Source organism: Sus scrofa, chromosome 2, assembly GCF_054392235.1.
Source record: "Sus scrofa isolate SSC_HxYL_T2T_F1_AM1 chromosome 2, Sscrofa_HxYL_maternal_Yorkshire_Landrace_v2.0, whole genome shotgun sequence".
Taxonomy (NCBI): domain Eukaryota; kingdom Metazoa; phylum Chordata; class Mammalia; order Artiodactyla; family Suidae; genus Sus; species Sus scrofa.
Genome location: NC_139384.1, coordinates 140374740 through 140395318, shown reverse-complemented (window position 1 = coordinate 140395318; position 20579 = coordinate 140374740). Strand labels below are relative to the sequence as shown.

Genomic DNA, 20579 nt, shown 5'->3' with positions numbered 1-20579 from the left:
CAAGGGTGTGGCCCTAAAAGGACAAAAACAAAACAAAACAAAAAGCCTGCTATAAATATCGCTATTAAAGCTACCATTAAAAATAATAATACAATAAACTGCCGCATGCAAATAATTTATTGCATGTGCCATTAAATAGAAGAACATTAGAAACAGAAACTTAAAACAGGATGTGGGGGTCACCTGATACTTGGAAGTGTTCCCATTCTTGGCTGACACTGAGGAGCACTGTTCTCATCTGCGTACGGCTAATATGTACACTATGTCCTAACAGCTGCCTGGGACAGCCGAACAGGCATGGCTGTCAAAGACAGCAGCCTGTGCCATCCGCCTGAGTGCCTAAGAAAACCGCTGGGATCTCTCTCCTTGGTATTCCAGGTGCTTGCTGGGCAATGCCTGGGAAAACTAAATCCCCCAGCGAATTGTTGTTGAAGGAAGGAAAAGAGTGGGTGAATGACGGAACCTCTGGGCTAGCTGTCCCCATGTGCAAAACAAGGATTATGCCACTTGCCCTGGGTGGTATGTGGCACATGAAGCTGAAGTTAACATTTGGGGTGACTACCCTGAGCAGAGTGCCTGGCTGTACGAACATTCAGCAGACATCTCCTCCTTTCCTATTTATGGGATTATTTCCTGATCCCTCCTTCCTCTTTATGGATCTCATGTTGCCTTTCCTCTCCATATGACAATGAAACTATCCCATAGGTAAGGAAGAGGCCAACATGTGATATTCTGTCCTCCCCACAGCATCAGAGCAGCACTGCACACCCAGAACCCTGTTTCTCTTGGCCAGGTTCCCAAAGTTCCCCAGGTGCATGACACAACTCAAGGCCCTGCCTCAAGCTCCATAGGATTTTTTTTTTTTTTTTTTTTTTTGCTTTTTAAGGGCCGCACCCACATCTTGTGGAAGTTCCCAGGCTAGGAGTCGAATGGAAGCTGCAGCTGCCAGCCTACACCACAGCCACAGCAACTCGGGATCTGAGCTATGTCTGTGACCTACACCACAGCTCACACCAACACCAGATCCTTAACCCATTGAGGGAGGCCAGGGATCAAACTCACGTCCTCATGGGTACTACTCAGATTCATTACCGCTGAGCCAAGATAGGAACTCCTAGAATGTGTGGTATGAGACACCCTGAGTCAACCCAAGCATCCCCTCTGGTGCCAAACCCTTCCTTCTCCACAAAAAGACCACTTTCAGACTTGTTAACGTAAGGACTATTCCTGGTGACCCAGAGGCTGCATCTCCCAGAGTTCAGTCCAGGCTCACTGTTCCTTTCACACTGAATAATAAGAACAATGCAACAGGCACTCAATAAATGTTTCCAGCTCGCTTTTCCCAAAGTTCAAATTTCTTAACAATTTTTTTCTTAGCAGGACAAGAAAGAGAAATGGGCGCCTGGGAAAATGGTTCTGAAGAAAGTTCTGGCCCTCAAAAGAGCTTGGGCTCAGTCCACTGGTTGGAAGGCATCACAGCAAAGGGAGCTGGCAGCAAAGAGGAAGCAAGGCCACGATCCCAGGCTTCGCAAGAGAAAGGACCAGCTGCCAGGGCTGAGGTCAAAAAGCAGTGCCTCTTGGGGGGTGGGCACAGAAGGCGGGAGGCAGAGAATGGAGGGAGAAAGAGACGGAGGAAGAACACAAGTGACCTGGGACCCAGAATTTAGGAAATGAGACAAGGACAAGACCTCTAAGATCACTCTTGGCCATTAAGACTGAAAGCCCAGTTCCACAAGTTGAGTCCTGCTATCCTAAGATGTGTCCTCCAGTGCTGCCACAGAGGACACTGAGCTAGCACTCAGGGCCAGCAACGTCAGAGGACACAGGAGTACATGGAAGGGGGTTTTGGAAATACCCAAGTGTATGCAATAGGCCAAACCAATCTGAAAATAATTACCCAGATTGAGTCACAAAACCCTGGGAGTGGGGGGAGACTAGGGAAGGTGCCTCCACTGTCCCCATCACGGTTGTATGAGGAGGTCTACTCCAAGCCAGATGCAGCGAGAAATTCCGAAGGCTGGCAGATGCTAATGGCCAAGTGGGTCGTGAAAGAAGGCTTAATAGGCAAGTGAGGATGCTATTTGAAATCAAAGATATCAACACCTATAGTTAAGAAAATGGTATATATGGAGTTCCCATCGTGGCGCAGTGGTTAACGAATCCGACTAGGAACCATGAGGTTGCGGGTTCGGTCCCTGGCCTTGCTCAGTGGGTTAAGGATCCGGTGTTGCCATGAGCCTGTGGTGTAGGTTGCAGACGCGGCTCGGATCCCACGTTGCTGTGGCTCTGGCGTAGGCCGGTGGCTGTAGCTGCGATTAGACCCCTAGCCTGGGAACCTCCATATGCCGCAGAAGTGGCCCTAGAAAAGGCAAAAAGACAAAAAAAAGAAAAAAGAAAATGGTATATAAAATGCAGAGAAATTGTTAAGGTACACAGACAGGGGCCTGTTTGAATTAATATATAGCCAAAGGAAATATAAAAACCATTGAAATGGAACAAGAGCTGCTCTTCTCTAAGAGCAAACTTGGCTGGCAGTGAAACCGAGAATTCCAATTCTGACTGGTGGAGGAAGCAGTCACATATAATAAATCCGGGGAAATACGTGTTTTATTGTTGGAAGTAATTAAGCTACCAAACAGGCTGTCTCCTTAAACTGAGAGGTGCACTTTGTCTCTGGAGAAACGTCAGCAGGAGACAGGATTTACTGTGCTGTTCAGAGTGAAGGGAAAACACGTAGCGAGGAAGTGAGGGGCAGGAGGTGTGGAGGGAGGAGGCGATGCCCCACCGTGGGTCCGATGTGTGGCTCCAGGGCCCCGTGGCTCCAGGTGGGCCTCTGACTGCCCTCCGCCTGCACCCTGACCCTCCACAACAGCAGGGCGGTGTCCACTCCCAGTCCTGCCCGCATTAATTCACGCTTCTTCCCATTCCACATGCTAAAGTGAAGCTCCCTCTCCAACCTGACACAGGACCTCTGGGAGCTTTACATGTATTTTGCCTAAATACTTTCCTCATTCTCATCAGCTTGGTTCTGAATGTCCCTTTAGCAAGGTGGACACATGACAGATCCACCAAATCCTAAATACTACCTTCCTTGGTGCCTTTTTTGGTAGGAAGAGGAGTCAGTCCCAATTTCAGAATTCTGGGTTGTCCCAGGTAAATATCATGAAAATACCAGAACTTGGCTTCAGGGGCTCAAAAGTTTGCACCCTAAGAATCACTCTCCTCTGGTGGGACGTACTAAAATTCATATCCATCCTGCTACTTCATGTAACATTACTAAAAAGATCCACATTTTGTTTAGAAGCCAATGATCCAGAAGCACAGACTAAAGAGTCTTTTTCAATTTCTCACCCTGTTTTAAACATGTGATCTGGCATACAAATTTGTAAACTGGTACAGCCAACTGTGGGGAAAAGTATGGAGGTTCTTCTAAAAGTTAAAAATAGAGTTACCATATGATCCAGCAATCCCACTGCTGGGCATATATCTAGCAAAGACCAAAACTAATTCAAAAAGACACAGGCACCCCAAGGTTCAGAGCACCACTATTTACAAGAGCCAAGACATGAAAGCAACCTAAAGGTTCATCAACAGATGGAAAATGAAATACCATTTTCAGCAACATGGATGGACCTAGAAATATACTAACTGAGGCAAGTCAGACAGAGAAAGACAAATATCACATAGTATCACTTACATGTGGAAGCTTAAAAAAATGATACAAAGGAACTTATTTACAAAACAGAAATAGATTTAGACATGGAAAACAAACTTACGGTTACCCAAGGGGATGGGGGTGGGGGAGATAAATTAGAAGTTTAAGGTTTATATACACCACTGTATAGAAAATATAATCAATAAGGACTGACGGTACAGCACAGGGAACAATAATCAATGTGTTGTAATAACTTGTAACAGTGGAATCTGAAATATATATATATATATATAGGAATCACCTTGCTGTACACTTGAAATGATCACAACATTGTAAACCAACTGTATACTTCAGTTAAAAATAAAATAAAATATATAGCCCTTGCTGAAGACATGTTTACAATCAAAAACTTTGAGGGAGCAAACCACCATTAATTTTGCTGCAGCTGAGAGAAACGTGAGCATCCCCAGGAACTCAAGAAAACAGACTGTGGAGTTCCCATAACGGCAAACCCAACTAGAAACCATGCGGTTGCGGGTTCGATCCCTAGCCTCGCTCAGTGGGTTAAGGATCCAGCGTTGCCATGAGCTGTGGTGTAGGTTGCAGACTCGGGTCGGATCCTGCGTTGCTATGGCTCTCGCGTAGGCTGGCAGCTACAGCTCCGATTAGACCCCTAGCCTGGGAACCTCCATATGCTTCGGGTGCGGCCCTAAAAGGACAAAAGATAAAAAAATATAAAAAGAAGAACAGTTAACCAAAGTAGAAACTCAACGAGCTGGATAAACAGATTAGCCAGGGCTGAGAACATAATCAGTGAGATAAATACAAAGAAGTTACCTAGAATACAGCACGAAGAAATCTACAATACACAAAAGAGGGTAAGTTCAACGTAAGTCTAAAAGAAATTCCAGAAGGGAAGAACAGAGAAAGGGGATGAGATAATATTCAACAAAATATGAACATCGAGAATTTTCTTAGTGAAAAACACTAGATAAGACCTGAACAAGAGGAATTGAAAAAAAAAAAAATCTGTACCTAAACATAATGGTAAAACTAGACTACCAAATAGGGAGGAAATTAAAACATTTCAATAATCCAGAAATGCAGGCCTAGCCTCCACTGAGGCAGAGGTGACTTTGCTATAGAGAGGCCCCTGCCTCCCGACGATCTGTGGGAACAGCGGGAGGTGTAGCTCATTTTCAGAAAACTCCCATTCACGACAAAGTCTAGCAGCCGAAATAGACCCAACAACCTCCTGCCACACATTCAGGGCCACCAATTACGTATTAACTGAGTCCTGGGTTTTCACTCTACACTTCATTAGAGTAAATAATATTCCCCTCTATTAAAACTGCCAAAGTTAGAATTCCCATTGTGGCTTAGCCGTATCAAACCCGACTAGTATCCATGAGGATGCGGGTTCAATACCTGGCCTCATTCAGTGGTTGAAGGATCCAGCACTGCTGTGAGCTGTGGTATAGGTCGCAGACATGGCTGGGATCTGGCGTTGCTGTGGCTGTGACATAGGCTGGCAGCTGCAGCTCCGATTGGACCCCCAGCCTGGAACCTCCATATGCCTCAGGTACAGCCGTAAAAAGCAAAAAAAACTAAAACTAAAAAAAAAAAAAAAAAAAAAAAAAAAAAGTCTAAGTTTCTTAGTGCCTCGCTAATTAAAGTGATTTCTATAACCTAATTTATCCAGCCTAAAGTCCTTAGAATGAATTTTGATGACAAGAACCCCACCTTGTGGCAACACTTTTCATAACCAAGCTGGGCTGTACAAGGCGCTGCCATTCTCATTCTGAAGATAAATCTGTGTGGAAAAGCTATCATTTTATCTGCTTCACCAGACAGAATTTCTAACCCAGTATTTATCTTGTGTCTGCGACAGCACCAGAGTATATGCAGTAAATCTGCAGAGCACAGTAATTCTGAGACTCTGTGAGTTATTTTCAAGTCTAAGCTGCTAGTCTTTGCACAGCTTACTGTAGGAATATTCTAAGAGAAAAGCAAACACTGATTTGGGGTTACCTTCGGATTTGTTATCATTGATCCATTCTAGGGACGGCTCAAATACTCTACTTTCTACAAGATGGACTCACTTAGCTAAAAGCAGTCACAAGATAAAAACTCCCCAAATGCATAATAAACGACCCCTAATTATCACCACACATAACTTACCCCACACAGCACACACATTCCTGTATTTTCTGTAATTCATACCATACTCTTCTCTCAAAGGTGCCTTTTAATCAGTATCTCTTCTGCATTTTTAGAGATAGTAAAACTGAATTCTAGAAATATTATCTCCGTTTTTTCCTTTAAGAGGAGTATCTCCCCCTGTTTCTCCCACTGCCCCTGTTCCCAAATGGCTTTCTTATTATTACTTACAGATTTTGAAAAGCCTTATTGCTAACAAGGTAAACAACACAAAGCACTGAACATGATACGATGCCCGGCTCCAAAAAATTTAGCTATTATTATTGCTTTTATTATTGCTATTATTAATGACAAGAGAGGACTGAAAACAGAGGAGACCTCAAAATAGTTTGCGTGTTTATCTTCCCCACTGTCAGAGCCTTAAAGTAAAATCTAGTTCAAACAAGAGACCCAAGTATTTTTACCAAAAGTAAAAGTGAAAAGGAATTCTTATGGTGCAGTGGGTTAGGGATCCACTGTTGTCACTGCAGCAGCTGGGTTCACTGCGGTAGCACAGGTTCAATCCACTCCCCCCCCATCCCCCACCCCCGGTTCCAGGAACTTCTACAGGCCTCCGGTATAGCACCCCCCACTCCCCGCAAAAAAAGGATGGGATTCCTGTTGTGGCTCAGTGGTTAACGAACCCAGCTAGGATCCATAGGTCGAGGGTTCTATCTCTGGCCTTGGTCAGTGGGTTAACAGATCCAGCATTGCCGTGAACTGTGGTGTAGGTCGCAGACACGGCTTGGATCCTGCATTGCTGTGGCTGTGGTGTAGGCCAGCAGCTGCAGCTCCGATTTGACCCCTGGCCTGGGAACCTTCATATGCCACAGGTGTGGCCCTAAAACAAACAAACAAACAATCAGTAAAACTGAAACAATACTTTTCTCCCCTAAAAATATTACTAAAGTTAAAAAAAGACAGTAAATTAATATTAAAACAGCTTTTTTTATTTGTTAATGTCACATAAGAAATTTAAGCAAGTTATGCTATTTTAAAAAACACAACTAATGCATTTTAGGAGAAACCCTTCCCTCCCCCCTCACCCCTCCCGTTCCCCTCGTGAATTAAGAATCTACGAGAAGTAACCATAAAACAAAGTTTTGTGGAATCCTTCATCCAGAGTGCTTACATGATGATTAGATTAATATTGCCTTCTTACAAAATTTCTCTTTTCTATTTTAAAAAAAAATTTTTGTAGCCTTGATTGTTTTTACAAAAAAATTCAGTACAAAAGTTCGATATATTGAAAAATGCTTTTCTCCTCGTCACAGCACCGTTATATATAGCAGAGAATAATCAAGAGCAGATTGCTAATCTAGATGCAGCAATCTCAAATTATACCCAGACACACAGTGGTTTATTTACCCTCCCCTCCCCTTCTCGTAAGAACTTAAAAAAAAGCACACATACAAAAAACATGTCAAAAATTTGAGGGACCTTTTCCAAACAGTACACAGTTAGTTCAGTGTCGACAGTTCACATCTTGCAACAAAGTGTACGGATATGATTTCTTTTACAAAACTTTCAGTGTCAAAAAAGGAAATTAAGGCCATCAGATTCGCAGCTTAAAAATTCACATAAAGGAAATATAAAAATATTCTGTGCTTCTGAGAAGGCTCTGCACTGCATGTAGGTAAGGATTACCCTACTTCTTTATTTGGAGGAAGACAGTCGACTTGAGAAGTTTACATAATCGCACAGCTTCTATTGGAACCTCTGGGGGCTCCCTGATGAGGAAAACAGAGAGAACCATTAGTGCGAAGGAGAAAACGGATCACAGCATTTCAAAATAAGGCAGAGATACGACAAGTTCAGCAGTACTGAGCTTCGAGCGGACCTTTATTACTTCTCACTTACCCTTTTTTAACCTTCTCTCTCGGACGTCTTCCCTAGACGGCATCAACACAGTCCCAGACAGTGATTCTCTACTGTAGCTGCACATTCACACCCGGGGGAGCTTTGAAAAAAATCCTGACCTAGGTCCCTAGATCAATTACACCAGAATTCCTCATTCGACTGGAGAAGAGTATTTCTTTATGTGTGATTTTAAAGCTCCCTAAGTAATTCTAACATGCAGCTGAAGCAGAAAACTGCTATTCAGTAACCTCCGTTTCTAACTAGGAAACAGGAGACGAGTGAACAGCATTCTGAACAACCACATCAGAGGAGACGGCTGCGTGGATGGGCAGCTGGCTGATCCCGAAGCATGTGCCCTGGGTTCATTCTCAGATGTGAAGTCAAAGTGGCTCCCTCTATCCACTTCTTTATCACTCACTGATTCCTTAAAATCTCGCAATATGACTGTGACTCACCACTTGACTAAACTGAAATTGGTTTCTTAAAGGTCAACCAAAAAACCGTCTCATTAGTGTGAAAGGCCAATGGAGTCACTCTCTAACGTGACGTCAAAATAGCTGATCCACCCTCCATCTCCCCTGTTTTGAGCCTTGCTATCATTATCGTACCTGATCACAAAAGCTAAAACCTCACACACCTCTGATTTCTTTTTCCTTCTCTAACCCTCAAGTTCAGCCACTATGCCTTCGTGAATCTCTATCTGTATCGGCCCTCAGTCTCTACAATCTCCCTTCTAGAGGTAGTCGCCCTGATACTGCCCACCTTCTCCTTTGCTCCAAAGTGTGCAAAGCTACTTGCCTAGGCGTTCCAGACTCTCTCACACACACCCTACGACACAACTAGGCGGACAGATATACCCAATGCTCAAGTTGTGACATACTGCCTGGGATGAATTAAAAGATCATCATGAATTCTTTTCCGCTCCTCGCTCCCCTGGAACTGGAGCTGGCCTATGACTTACTCCAAGAGAAGAGAGGCCTTTAAGAGATCTAATGCTCTCCATTTTCATCAATGGAAGCCAGCAAAACAAAGGTTGGGCTAAACTACCAAATGGTGAGAAACCACAAAGAAACAGACATGGAGAACATTCTAGCCCCAACCAAGCTTCCAGCTATGTGCAGCTGCATGACTGAACTCACCCTCCATGGTGGGGAACAAAAGAACTGCCTAGCTAAGCCCAGTCAAACCACAGAATCACAGGGATTATAATTCATTGTTTTAAGCCCCCCGAGTTTTAAGGTGGTCTCTTAATGTACTAACAGATAATCTGAGTATCAACAGAATACCAATATCTGCCTTTTGATACCCAAATAACTGCTGGTCCTTCAAAATACTGGAGGAGCCTATTTCCCAGAGATCTTCTCAACTATTCTAGTGACCTAAAGAGCTTTCTCTAGCATCCGACTGCTACAACTCATGCTCTGAGCCACTAGTCTGGCACCCTGAGATATCTCTTATATTGTTATTTTATATCCAGTCATATAATGCTCCCCATAAGGGCAGGAAATGGATCTTCTGTCTGTTTCTTGTTAAAGCCAAGTGTAAAATATTTGTTCTTAAATATCCCTCCAACATGAATAAAGAAGTATCTGTGCCAAAACCTTACTGCAGCATAACCCACCCTCAAGTAGTTCTCGACTCTGGAGGCTGAACGCATAAAAGAATGTTTATTTGGAGTAGGACTGGGGCTAATTAAGCAAAACCAACAGATTTATAACTTTGGAGTTATGGAGATGAAGTCTTATAGGATAAGGGTAGGAATTTTGATGAATGATCAGACTTAAACAGTTGAGAATATAAACTGAAGGCTCATTACTTATTAATAATTCCAATATAATTAATTAAAATCAAATTTGGAGTTTCTTTATTTCAAGGGCTCTCAAAAGCCCATGCATCAGCTAAAATCTATCTTGCAATTAAATGATTAGAAACTTAAGAGAGCAATAATTTTGTTTTACACTGAAGTTGAGTATTAGTCTTTGTTTTTTTAAAGCTTATATGCAGATACCTGCTCTAATTAAGTCATCTAAACTTCTCAAAGAACACGTCAATAATTTTGAGCATGCATTCCATTCCACATACACTTATTTGTCACAAACATGTACTACCATATTACATACCCTAGTGTACTGTTTCTTGAATATCACCTCAGGAAAAACAAACCCCACTTGGTAGATTACTAACTTTGTTCAGGGAAAAAAAAAACAAACAAAAAAAACAAAAAACACACAAGCTCCACTATTAGTTGTGGTTTACTGTAACTCTGTTAATGAAACTTAAAAGAAATGCATTAAAATAATACCTGCTGGTGGAAAAGTTCCTCCTCGACAGCCACTTCAGCTGCTTCTTCTTCCTCCTCCTCCTCTTCAGGTATGGTGGTTTTGAAGACTGTACTTCTTTGAGCAACCTCCTACACACGAGAGTTGGACTTTAAGTTCAAACACTATACTTAAAAACCACAAGGACTGTGGGGCGGGGGGGGGGAGACGACCCTTCTTTGTGTAAATTTAAGAAACAGCAATTCTACATAAGGGTTTTTTTTGTTTGTCTGTTTGTTTGTTTTTTTAAGTGGCTCATCAGTCATTTCAGCTACTGAGGAAAGATGTTTGCATCATTAGTAGCAGTTCTTAGATCTTCAATATTCTCTGCAGGAGAGCTACTGGCGATCCAATTTGAAATACCTGCTGAGAAATTTCCACTGCTTTGTACCCCATTCTGTTACTAAGAATTCCATCATAAATGGGAGTTCCCGTCGTGTCTCAGTGGTTAACCAATCCAACTAGAAACCGTGAGGTTGAGGGTTCGATCCCTGGCCTTGCTCAGTGGGTTAAGGATCTGGCATTGCTGTGAGCTGTGGTGTAGGTTGCAGACGCAGCTCAGATTCTGTGTTGCTCTGGCTGTGGCGTAGGCCGGTGGCTACAGGTCTGATTGGACCCCTAGCCTGGGAACCTCCATATGCCGCGGGAGCGGCCCTAGAAAAGGCAAAAAGACAAAAAAAAAAAAAAAAAAAAATTCCACAAATGATTTGGCACACTAAATTCTCTGTAATACTCAACATGAATTCGGCTTTAAAGACCTTGGCTGCTAGCAAAGAGAAGGTGCTAAATAAATGCTGAATAAAATGAAACCAGGGGCCAGCTTCTGTGCTCTCAGGGACCATGGTAATAAGAAGACCACCTGACAAGTGAGATGAGAGGTCAAGCTTTCATTCCTTCAGCAACTAGTTCCTCTAGAACGAAACGGAATCAAGACAAATGAACACTATTTACCAGTAACATCCTGGTAAAGTTCCAATGTACTCTGCACAAAAAACAGATCTCCTGTCATTCATTCGCTGGAGCTATGACAGAAAGGAAGCATGTCCATGTTCTACCGAAAGGCGCAAACACAGATGACATTCCCGTGAGAAGGCTGACTTGCACAAATGCAGCAGTGTTTCTGTTTAAACACAAGGCTAATGATGATCAGCAGCAAGCCAGTGAGTGTGTCTTAAGAGTACTGCAGAGCCTCCAATCCCACTGCTCCATGTCCTCTCAAGGAAGGCAACCACACAGAGGAAGAAACTGAAAGCACATCAGTAAAAGCTTTTCTGAGGAGTTCCCACTGTAGCTCAGCAGTAATGAACCTGACTAGCATCCATGAGGACACGGGGTTCGATCCCTGGCCCCACTCAATGGACTAAGGATCCAGAGCTGCTGTGAGCTGCGGTGTAGGTTACAGAGGTGGCTTGGTTCCCAAGTTGCTGTTACTGTGGTGTAGGCCAGGGGCTACAGATCCAATTTGATCCCTTGCCTGGGAACTTCCAGGTGCCATGAGCAAGCGCAGCCTGAAAAAGACAAAACACACAGGAGTTCCCGTTGAGGCTAAGTGGTTAACGAATCCGACTAGGAACCATGAGGTTGCAGGTTCGATCACTGGCCTTGCTCAGTGGGTTAACAATCCTGCGTTGCCGTGAGCTGTGGTGTAGGTCACAGACGCGGCTCGGATCCCACGTTGCTGGAGGCTACAGCTCCAATTCGACCCCTAGCCTGGGAACCTCCATATGCCGCAGGAGTGGCCCAAGAAATGGCAAAAAAGACCAAACAAAAAGACAAAACACAAAATCAAACAAAAAGCTTATCTGAAATTTAACAGACTACCTGGCTTCAAATGGCAGAGGAAGAAAACTGAAGAATAGTATCATAGAAATTAAGAGTTCAATTTAAACTATGTCCACAGATGTATTTTATAAACGAATTAAGGCAGTATAGTAGTATTTTGTAGGGAATTTTGATTATTGGTGCACGGCTAAGGGAGATGGGCCATTCTGAGTCTCGATTAGCCAGAACTTCAGTTCTGTGAGATCAGTCTGTGTTTATATCCCCAAACAGTCTTTTCACAAATATTAGCACACTTTAACCAAATGAGTACTAATAAAAAAGCATGTGAATCCATGTACCCCTATGTTCACTGCAGCACTATTTATGATAGCTAAGACATGAAAACAACCTAACTATCCATCAACAGAGGAATGAATTAAGACTTGGTACATATATACACCATGGAAATACTACTCAGCCTTTAAAAAGAACAAAATAATGCCATTTGCAGCAACATGGATGCAACTAGAGATTCTCACACTAAGCTAAGAGAGACAAATACCATATCATATCACTTGTATGTGAAATCTAAAATACGGCACAAATGGAGTTCCCGTCGTGGCTCAGTGGTTAACGATTCCGACTAGGAACCATGAGGTTGCGGGTTTGATCCCCAGCCTCACTCAGTGGGTTAAGGATTTGGCGTTGCTGTGCGCTATGGTGTCGGTTGCAGACAAAGCTCGGATCCCGAGTTGCTGTGGCTGTGGAATAGGCCATCAGCTACAGCTCCGACTGGACTCCTAGCCTGGGTACCTCCATATGCCATGGGTACAGCCCTAGAAAATACAAATAGACAAATAAATAAATAAATGAAATACGGCACAGATGATGCCATCTACAAAACAAAGAGACTCACAGACAGGACATAGACTTAATGGTTGCTATGGGGTGATTGGGGGAGAAGGAAGTGGGATGGACTGGGAGTTGGGGTTGATAGATACAAACTATTGCATTTAGAATGGATAAGCAATGAGGTCCTGCTGCACAGCACAGGGAATGGCATCTAATCTCTAGGGACCAAACATGATGGAAGATAGTATAAGGAAAAGAATGTGCGTGTGTGTGTGTGTGTGTGTGTACATATACATATATGTATGTATGACTGGGTCACTATGCTGTACAGCAGAAATAGGTACAACATTATAAATCAACTATAATTTAAAAAAATTTTTCAAAGCATGTGAATCCTTGGGTCAATTACATTTCTTTAAATGAAGATACAAATTGGAGGATGGTGGCATATAAAACAGAAAAAAGATTGGAGTTCCCGTCGTGGCGCAGTGGTTAACGAATCCGACTAGGAACCCTGACATTGCGGGTTCGGTCCCTGCCCTTGCTCAGTGGGTTAACGATCCGGCGTTGCCGTGAGCTGTGGTGTAGGTTGCAGAGGCGGCTCGGATCCTGCGTTGCTGTGTCTCTGGCGTAGGCCAGTGGCTACAGCTCCGATTCAACCCCTAGCCTGGGAACCTCCATATGCCGCGGGAGCAGCCCAAGAAATAGCAAAAAGACAAAAAAAAAAAAAAAAAAAAAAAAAAAAGATTCACAAACAGCTTTCAGAGCATCTTGCTTCCCTCAATTCATCTTAAAATGAGGAAAGAAAAGCAAAAAACAAAACAAAACAAAAAAACCCTCCTAAAGCCTCTGTTCTGTGAGAATTCTCACATTTCAGCTTCTAGCAGCTCAGGACAATTATACATCCCATATGGTAACAATGGCTCTTAAAGCTTGTAACACAAGACCATGGACCTCAAATGAGAAGCTTAGAAAATAGCAGCTTGCCAACTTCATTAATTAGGAATGACTTCAGCATAACTGTCTTTAACATAAGCCTAATGTTAAGCACTTTTCATTTGACAACATTTAAAAACCAACTAATCTAATGCAGAAAGCCTATATGGAAAATAAGGGAGCTAAATAACTTCTGAAAATGTAAATAGAAAAATAATAAAACAAATTTAGAACTGAAAGTGCTGGGAGACAAAGGCTCAGGAAACTGTTATCAGTTAAAGTGCTAAAGATACATGTCTTTACCAAAGAAATTCCTCTCAGCAAGACACCCAACCCTATCAAGTGTCCTGAAAGGCACACATGACAGTCCCCCTATAAACCTGTCACTGGGCTGCCTGGGTAAAGCCATGGGCAAGGAGAGGTTTGCCCGTCTCCCGAGCAGTGCAGTGAGGCCAGCTGGCCCCAGCTCACCTGCAGTCTCTTCAACTCTGCGCTCAGTCGCCACAACGGGAGAATTTACAACATAGAAATCAGCAAATATTACAAATCAAGGCATTTTTGGTTGATGAAGGAGCTATCTCTCTGTACACATAAGTAATCATCTGCATATATGCAAGTTTCAGTGATGCCAACATTCTAGAAGGTATGGAGAAACTGCTTTATTTTTCATTTCCCTCATTAAAAAAAAAAAAAAAGATTCAACTTTTCTGTGGTGACATTTGCTGTTTTTCATCATCCAGGACCCCCTCCTCGTTTCTCAACAAGAGCACCCATTCTGAAGATACAGCTGAAGGGTAAGATTTAAAATGTTCTTTAATTACTGTATGATAGTTTCTTACCACTATGCACTCAGAATTTTCAATTGAAACTGTTTCCAATTTGAATTCTACCAAGTTTTCTTAATTAGTTTCTAACAAGATTTGCTTCATTAATGGAGTTTTTATTATTGTTGTAATTAAAAATAATTATGGAATATGTGCACACTCCTCAAATAAATTAAAAAAAAAAAGAGCACCCATTCTGACCTGGGTACCCTCTCTCCTATGGAGATGTGACACGTGTGTCACAAGGAACTGAGTGTGATCTAGTCATGGAGCGGGAAGAAGGCTCAAGCTCTAACTCTGTCCTCTCGACTCCAGGAAGCAACTTAGAGCTGGGCACGTGCCCCAGGCCGGTACTACAAGAGTGAAGCCCAGACTGCATTCTTGTAGTCAGAGAACCTGACTAGGCACGATGCTCTTGCCCACAAGAAGTCACCCTGGAAGGATGCAGGTCCAGGAGTAGCCGGCAGCTACCCTACATCCACGAGGGAGACACTCAGGGAAGAGACAACAGAAAGATCCTTGGGGACACTGGGCAAGCTACTGGGTCAGGTCTACTCTCCGCGGATTGCTGGTTTTGTGAACTCATATGTTCTCATCATTTTAAAGCCAGCTTAACTGGGTTTTCTGATATCTCCAATGCCTCAGCAAGAAAATATACATAAAAAATAAGCTGACTTAAGCCAACTACCTACCATCTTACAGACGAGTGGCCTTTATGGTGATAATTATGAACTATTATAAATATGGGCTGGGACCTACTAAAAAAACATGGTCTTACAGAATTATGTGAAAGTACTTGTCTCACAATCACAGAAATGAGAACTATGTTCATAATACATTCCTCCTTTCTGACAGAAGTCCCTTAATAGAGGCTAGCAAGCAGAAGGCAATCGAAGTTTTTAAAGGAATAAACCAACCAACCAATCTAATATTCAGAGAATTTGAATTATGAAAGGAACCTGAGCTTCACTCAGCTCTATTGAAATGCCAGCGGTCACGCTACCTCTGGGCATATCCCATGTCACGGTCTCTGCTTTGTTCACTTGTCATCGTACCTGTTTTGTGGGCTTTCAAACCTGCTGCATCCCAAATCTCCTTCTATAAGACTGCTTCTAACATGGAACACCTTTCCACATGGAAAAAAAATTGGTGACTAGAGTCCATGGCTCATGAAAGCCTATTTCATCTACCACGGCTCCTTATAACAGTGCTTCTCAATCTGCGCCAATCACCACTCCTAACGACGTTTTGAAAGAGACACGTACTATGCTCATTTCAGATGTCAGGGACACGACCAGCAGAGGAGCTGTAGTAACTTCAGCACTTGGGAAGAATTCCAAAGTGCTAAAGGCAACAAGCAAGCAGGGCTCCACGAGCAGAGCAGGAAAAGCTCCGGCTCCTTGAAGTCTATCAACTACTGCAGGCGTTTTAAACACCCCGAGACCCTGAGAACCTAGTGGGTCTCTAGAGGTGAACTGTACTAAGGTCTGCAGTGAAAAACAAATCCAAGGCCCTTTCATTCTCAGCCTCAGTCTGAGCTCATTCTTCATTCAGCAGACAGTGAATTCCTCACGAAGAACAGTCTCAACCCCGGCGGACGATCACGGCAAGGGGTGGATGGGAAGAGGGCCAGGCCGGGACTTCCCCTATCGCACACAATTCGCACCCCCATAATGAACGCTGTGAATTACTGTATTTCTCTGAACTAGCGATGGTTCATGTCCGATTTACCTAAAATTTTAACCAGTAAGTTCTTCCTAAATAACTATTATGTGCCAAGGAAAAATCCAAACAGGTCCTTGCCCTCAATGTGCTTATTACTCAAGGAGGAGAAGACAACCTGACAAGCGCCAGCGAAGAGGCCTGTACCCGGCACTAGGGGAGCAGAGAAGGAGCCCCTAAGTGGATGCTGTGCTTTGACCAGCAACCACGTCTTTCTTCAGACACTTTCATCTCGTGTGTGTGTGTGTGTGTGTGTGTGTGTGTGTGTGTGTGTGTGTGTGTGTGTGTGTGTGTGTGGTAGGATGGGGATTGTCTTTACGTGACAGGAGGAGCAGGTTCTTTGCCAAGCACTCTAGGACTGACATATTGAAAACATACACATCAACCAAATGTACATCCCACAGTCTTCAAACTCAAGTTTCACAAGCATCCTGAGTGCTAGTACCAAGGTGAATAATGCAAGCATTTATCAGAGGCCAGACAGTGTGCCAAGCATTTCCCAAGGGCTGTCTCATTGATATTATTCTCATGATATCATTACCTGATTTACAATAATTATCTTATTATTCCTATACCCGTTTTTAAATGATAAAACTAAGAGAGGGGAAGGAACTTACCCGAAGACACAAAGCCACTGGGCAGTGGGGACAGAAACTGGACCCAGGCTGACTCTGGAGCCTACGCTAACAATCAGAACTACAATACACTCTTATTTCATTTCTAAAACCTGAAGTTAACTTTACTTTGATAGACTTAGCAGCCTTGGTCTGATTTAAGCAATCTGTTACTTCACATTTCAATCTGATTTCTGCAGAGAAATCACACTTGCATGGTGAAGAGACACTGTGGTGGACCCAACCAAATGACCGTACCTCTCCCTGAGAATTTTTCAATATAACCTTCACGTCTTCGCCAGTGCCCCAGGAGTTCTGGTTCTTCCAGATGAGGTCGGTGGGAGGACTGGCTGTGACGCCGGCATTGGCAGCCCAGATCTGGAAAAAAGAAAGGACATCAGGTTATTCCGAGCCCAGCTCTCCCATGTGTCAGTAATAGCATCCTGTAAGAGCATCGATTCTAAAAGTTCCTGAATGATGGCCTGGCTTCAGACGTGCTACATTAACTAGCCATGTGTCTAGCATCCACGAGACTTATCTCAGCCTCGGCTCCCCCATCTGATAAGTGAAAATGTTGACACACGGGGCTCTGAAGTGAAGGTGACCAGATTCACATCCTAGTTCACCTACACGTCAGCTTACCCTGAACAAGCTACCTGACTTCCCTTCCAATGGGACAGAAATGGTACTGCTAACACATGGGACTGCTGAGAAGGAAAGGGGATTACGCACATAGAGGGGACGGCTCACTCAATAAATATTGGCTCTCATCATTGTTCTGTCGTTCTATGGGTTTTATGAGCCACCGTCTGGGTTAGAACCTTCTGATCCCCTCCGATGGGATCCCCCAGCTCCCTAGGGCAGGCACTGAGGAGATGACTAACTTCTGTCAAAACTCTGCACCAGACAACCTATCTAGAACACTCTTGTGGGAAGTGGTATGTATCCAACCAGAGACAATATCACAATACCCCAGAGTGTCTGAGACTGAACTCTAAAAAGAATTTAGGAAACAGACAGGTCACCTACCATTTAATGGAAAATATTACTGCTACCAAAATGAACAAAACAAACAAAAAGAAGTATTTCCCTTCTCACAAGCATGGAAATTCTGCCACATTTTCAGTGTATTTATTGGCAGAATAATATTTTGCTAGAATGAAGGAAACCTGAGTCTGAAAACCTGGATTTGAATCATGGACATTACATGACACCTTGACAAACCTCTATGTCCTCATCTGTAGGGACACTTTGCTCTGGTCTTTCTAAGACCACATGAAAACAGATACCAAAGTTTTGCGCCCCGTAAGTTATTTTGCAATATAAAGGGCTATATGATGACAAAAGGAAGACTGCAGATGGGTACAAGCAGGTATTTTGTAAATGGCGAGAAAACCACATCAATTACTGAGTAGAAGAGACCCACTTCCTCTAAAGGTGCTCACTTGTAGCTTCCAGATCTTCCATCCACATTATAAATGGGAAGGGGCAAGAAACATTTACTAGGATAAAACTAAAAGAATTGGATCTGGGCCAACTTTCAGGTGACATGGATTGTTAACCTAATCTCAAGCTATACTTTTCACTAGACCACATGGAATCATACAGTTGGTTTACTTATTTTTCCTTTTTAAGGCCACACCTGCGGCGTATGGAGGTTCCCAGGCTGGGGTCAAATCAGAGCTGCAGCTGCTGGCCTGCAGCACAGCCACAGCCACACCAGATCCAAGCCGCATTTGCAACCTACACCACAGCTTGTGGTAACTCCGGATCCTTAACCAACTGAGCAAGGCCAGGAATCAAACCTGCATCATCACAGGTACTAGCTGGGTTCTTAACCCGCTGAGCCACAATGGGAACTCCTGGAATCATATTGTTGGTTTAGTGTTAATCACATAATGTCAATAACCTTACTGGGTAATTCAGTAGGTCCTAGGGCTGTGTTGTTCAATACGGCAGCCACATGGGCTTGTGAGCATTTGAAAGGTGGTTAGTTCCAACAGAGGTATGATGTAAGGTTAGCTCTAAGTATGAAGACTTGGTTCAAAAACAAAAAGAGTAAAATATCTAACAAAATGTTATACTGATCACATGTTGAAATAATAGTTTATGAGAAAATTTAAAATCACATATGTAGTTTCCTTATTTCTATCCTAGAGTTTTGAATTGATCTTTGCTACCGCCTTGCATTGTACAATTTAACGGAAAGATCACTTATGACTACCATGTTTCAAAGAGCTCCTTAACACATTTAATGCCAGCCACCAAAGGAAAAGAAAATGCATTACAGTATTTTACGTGAAAATTGAGTTCTCCACTAAACCTATAGAATATATATTTAGTCCCTGAGACACTATATCCAGGGGAAAAAGCAGATGATTGGCATAATGGTTTTATACCACTTTAAAGAGAGAGCACACTCAAATCTGAATCTTTGGAATTAAAATGTCAAACTCTTTCCACTACATTATGCAACTTCCATAAGACACGTAATAGGACTGAGCCATTTTCTCTCCTATAATAACTGCTAAAGAGAAGAAAAGACAGTGTGGTTAGGATATCTGTTCCCATTCTTACCCATTATTACAAAATTAGCATCTGATATTTTCACAATGTGGTGGCGAGTTCTACAAATATACTTTAAAAGAGAAGTTCTAACCTGTTAGAGCCTTTAATCTTAAACACTAAGGGAGGTTTCTATCAATCATAAAATTTTAAGACATGTGTTTAATATCCTTTTTTTTTTTTTTTTTTGGCTTTTTAGGGCCGCACCCTCCAATTCAATTAGGGGTTGAATTGGAGCTGCAGCTGCCTGCCTACAACACTACCACAGCAATACTGGATCCCAGCCATGTCTGCGACCTACACCGCAGCTCACGGCAACGCCAGATCCTCAACCCACTGAGGGAGGCCAGGGATCAAACCCGCATTTTCGTGCATACTAGTCAGATTCGTTTCCGCTGCCCCTCAACGGGAACGCCAAACATGTGTTTAATATTCTTAAAGAAGCAGCTATAAAAAGAAAGTCACTTCAGCATTCTTTAGGGAATGAAAACAGTAACCTGTTTAAAATCTGTATCAAAGTTAACATATTTTGTTTGCTACATCTACTTACTGAGTAAAAGTAAAGGAATCTTGTGTTTGCTCAATGAAGAATACTTCTCTAAAGTCAGCTCATGATTATTTAGGAACTATTACAGACGTGGCATTTCAGGACAGCAACGGAGAAAACAGAGTCAGAATGGCACAGGGTTCATCTCTCTCAAAATATCAACACCTCATATATTTGAAAGAAAAACCACGCTATCCTCGCTCGTGTATTAGGTTTAGAGACTGATACTTCGCAATAGTACTTATCACCTAGGAACTTCTGTTCAAAACACAGGTTCCCTGCCCCAACTAAGAGTGAGGAACGGCCTGGTCACCAGAAACACTCTCCAGATGACTGTGCTGCTTACCCCTAACAGGGCTAAAGCACCCCTAGTATTAACAGTTATCTCCTGACAGTTCTTTACGCCAAGCAGAACCTCCTGAACCACAGCAGGGCTACCACTATCAATCAAGAAGTAGCTATTCTGTTTTGTTTTCTGGGGAGCCAACAGGGAAGGAAGAGGAAGCTGCCTTCTATCCACTGAAGCAGACAAAAAGAACTCAAAGGTCAATTCTTTCGCTTTTATTAGTGTATTACCACTCTCAATCACATACAATTTTTAAAATGTTTAATAGCACTTGTAATTCCCTAATAATAACAAAAATGTTTTAAGGCCCATTCCTAAAATGTTTCTATTCAAGCCCAAATGGTTTTAATTACTTTAACTGTTGGTTAAGATAATCAAGT

General features: G+C 42.8%; 1 protein-coding gene across 1 annotated transcript in view; it reads right to left on the bottom strand.

The window, feature by feature from the left end:
* Positions 1 to 6782: 6782 nt before the first annotated feature.
* Positions 6783 to 20579, bottom strand: part of LMNB1 (lamin B1) — a 54943-nt gene continuing 41146 nt past the window's right edge. The window contains exons 10-12 of the mRNA XM_085014440.1: positions 17000 to 17119; positions 10017 to 10124; positions 6783 to 7584 (exon numbers count right to left, since the gene is read on the bottom strand). Of these exons, the coding sequence (XP_084870566.1) occupies positions 7543 to 7584; positions 10017 to 10124; positions 17000 to 17119 (270 nt within the window). The 3' untranslated portion in view covers positions 6783 to 7542. The remainder of the gene's footprint in view (positions 7585 to 10016; positions 10125 to 16999; positions 17120 to 20579) is intronic.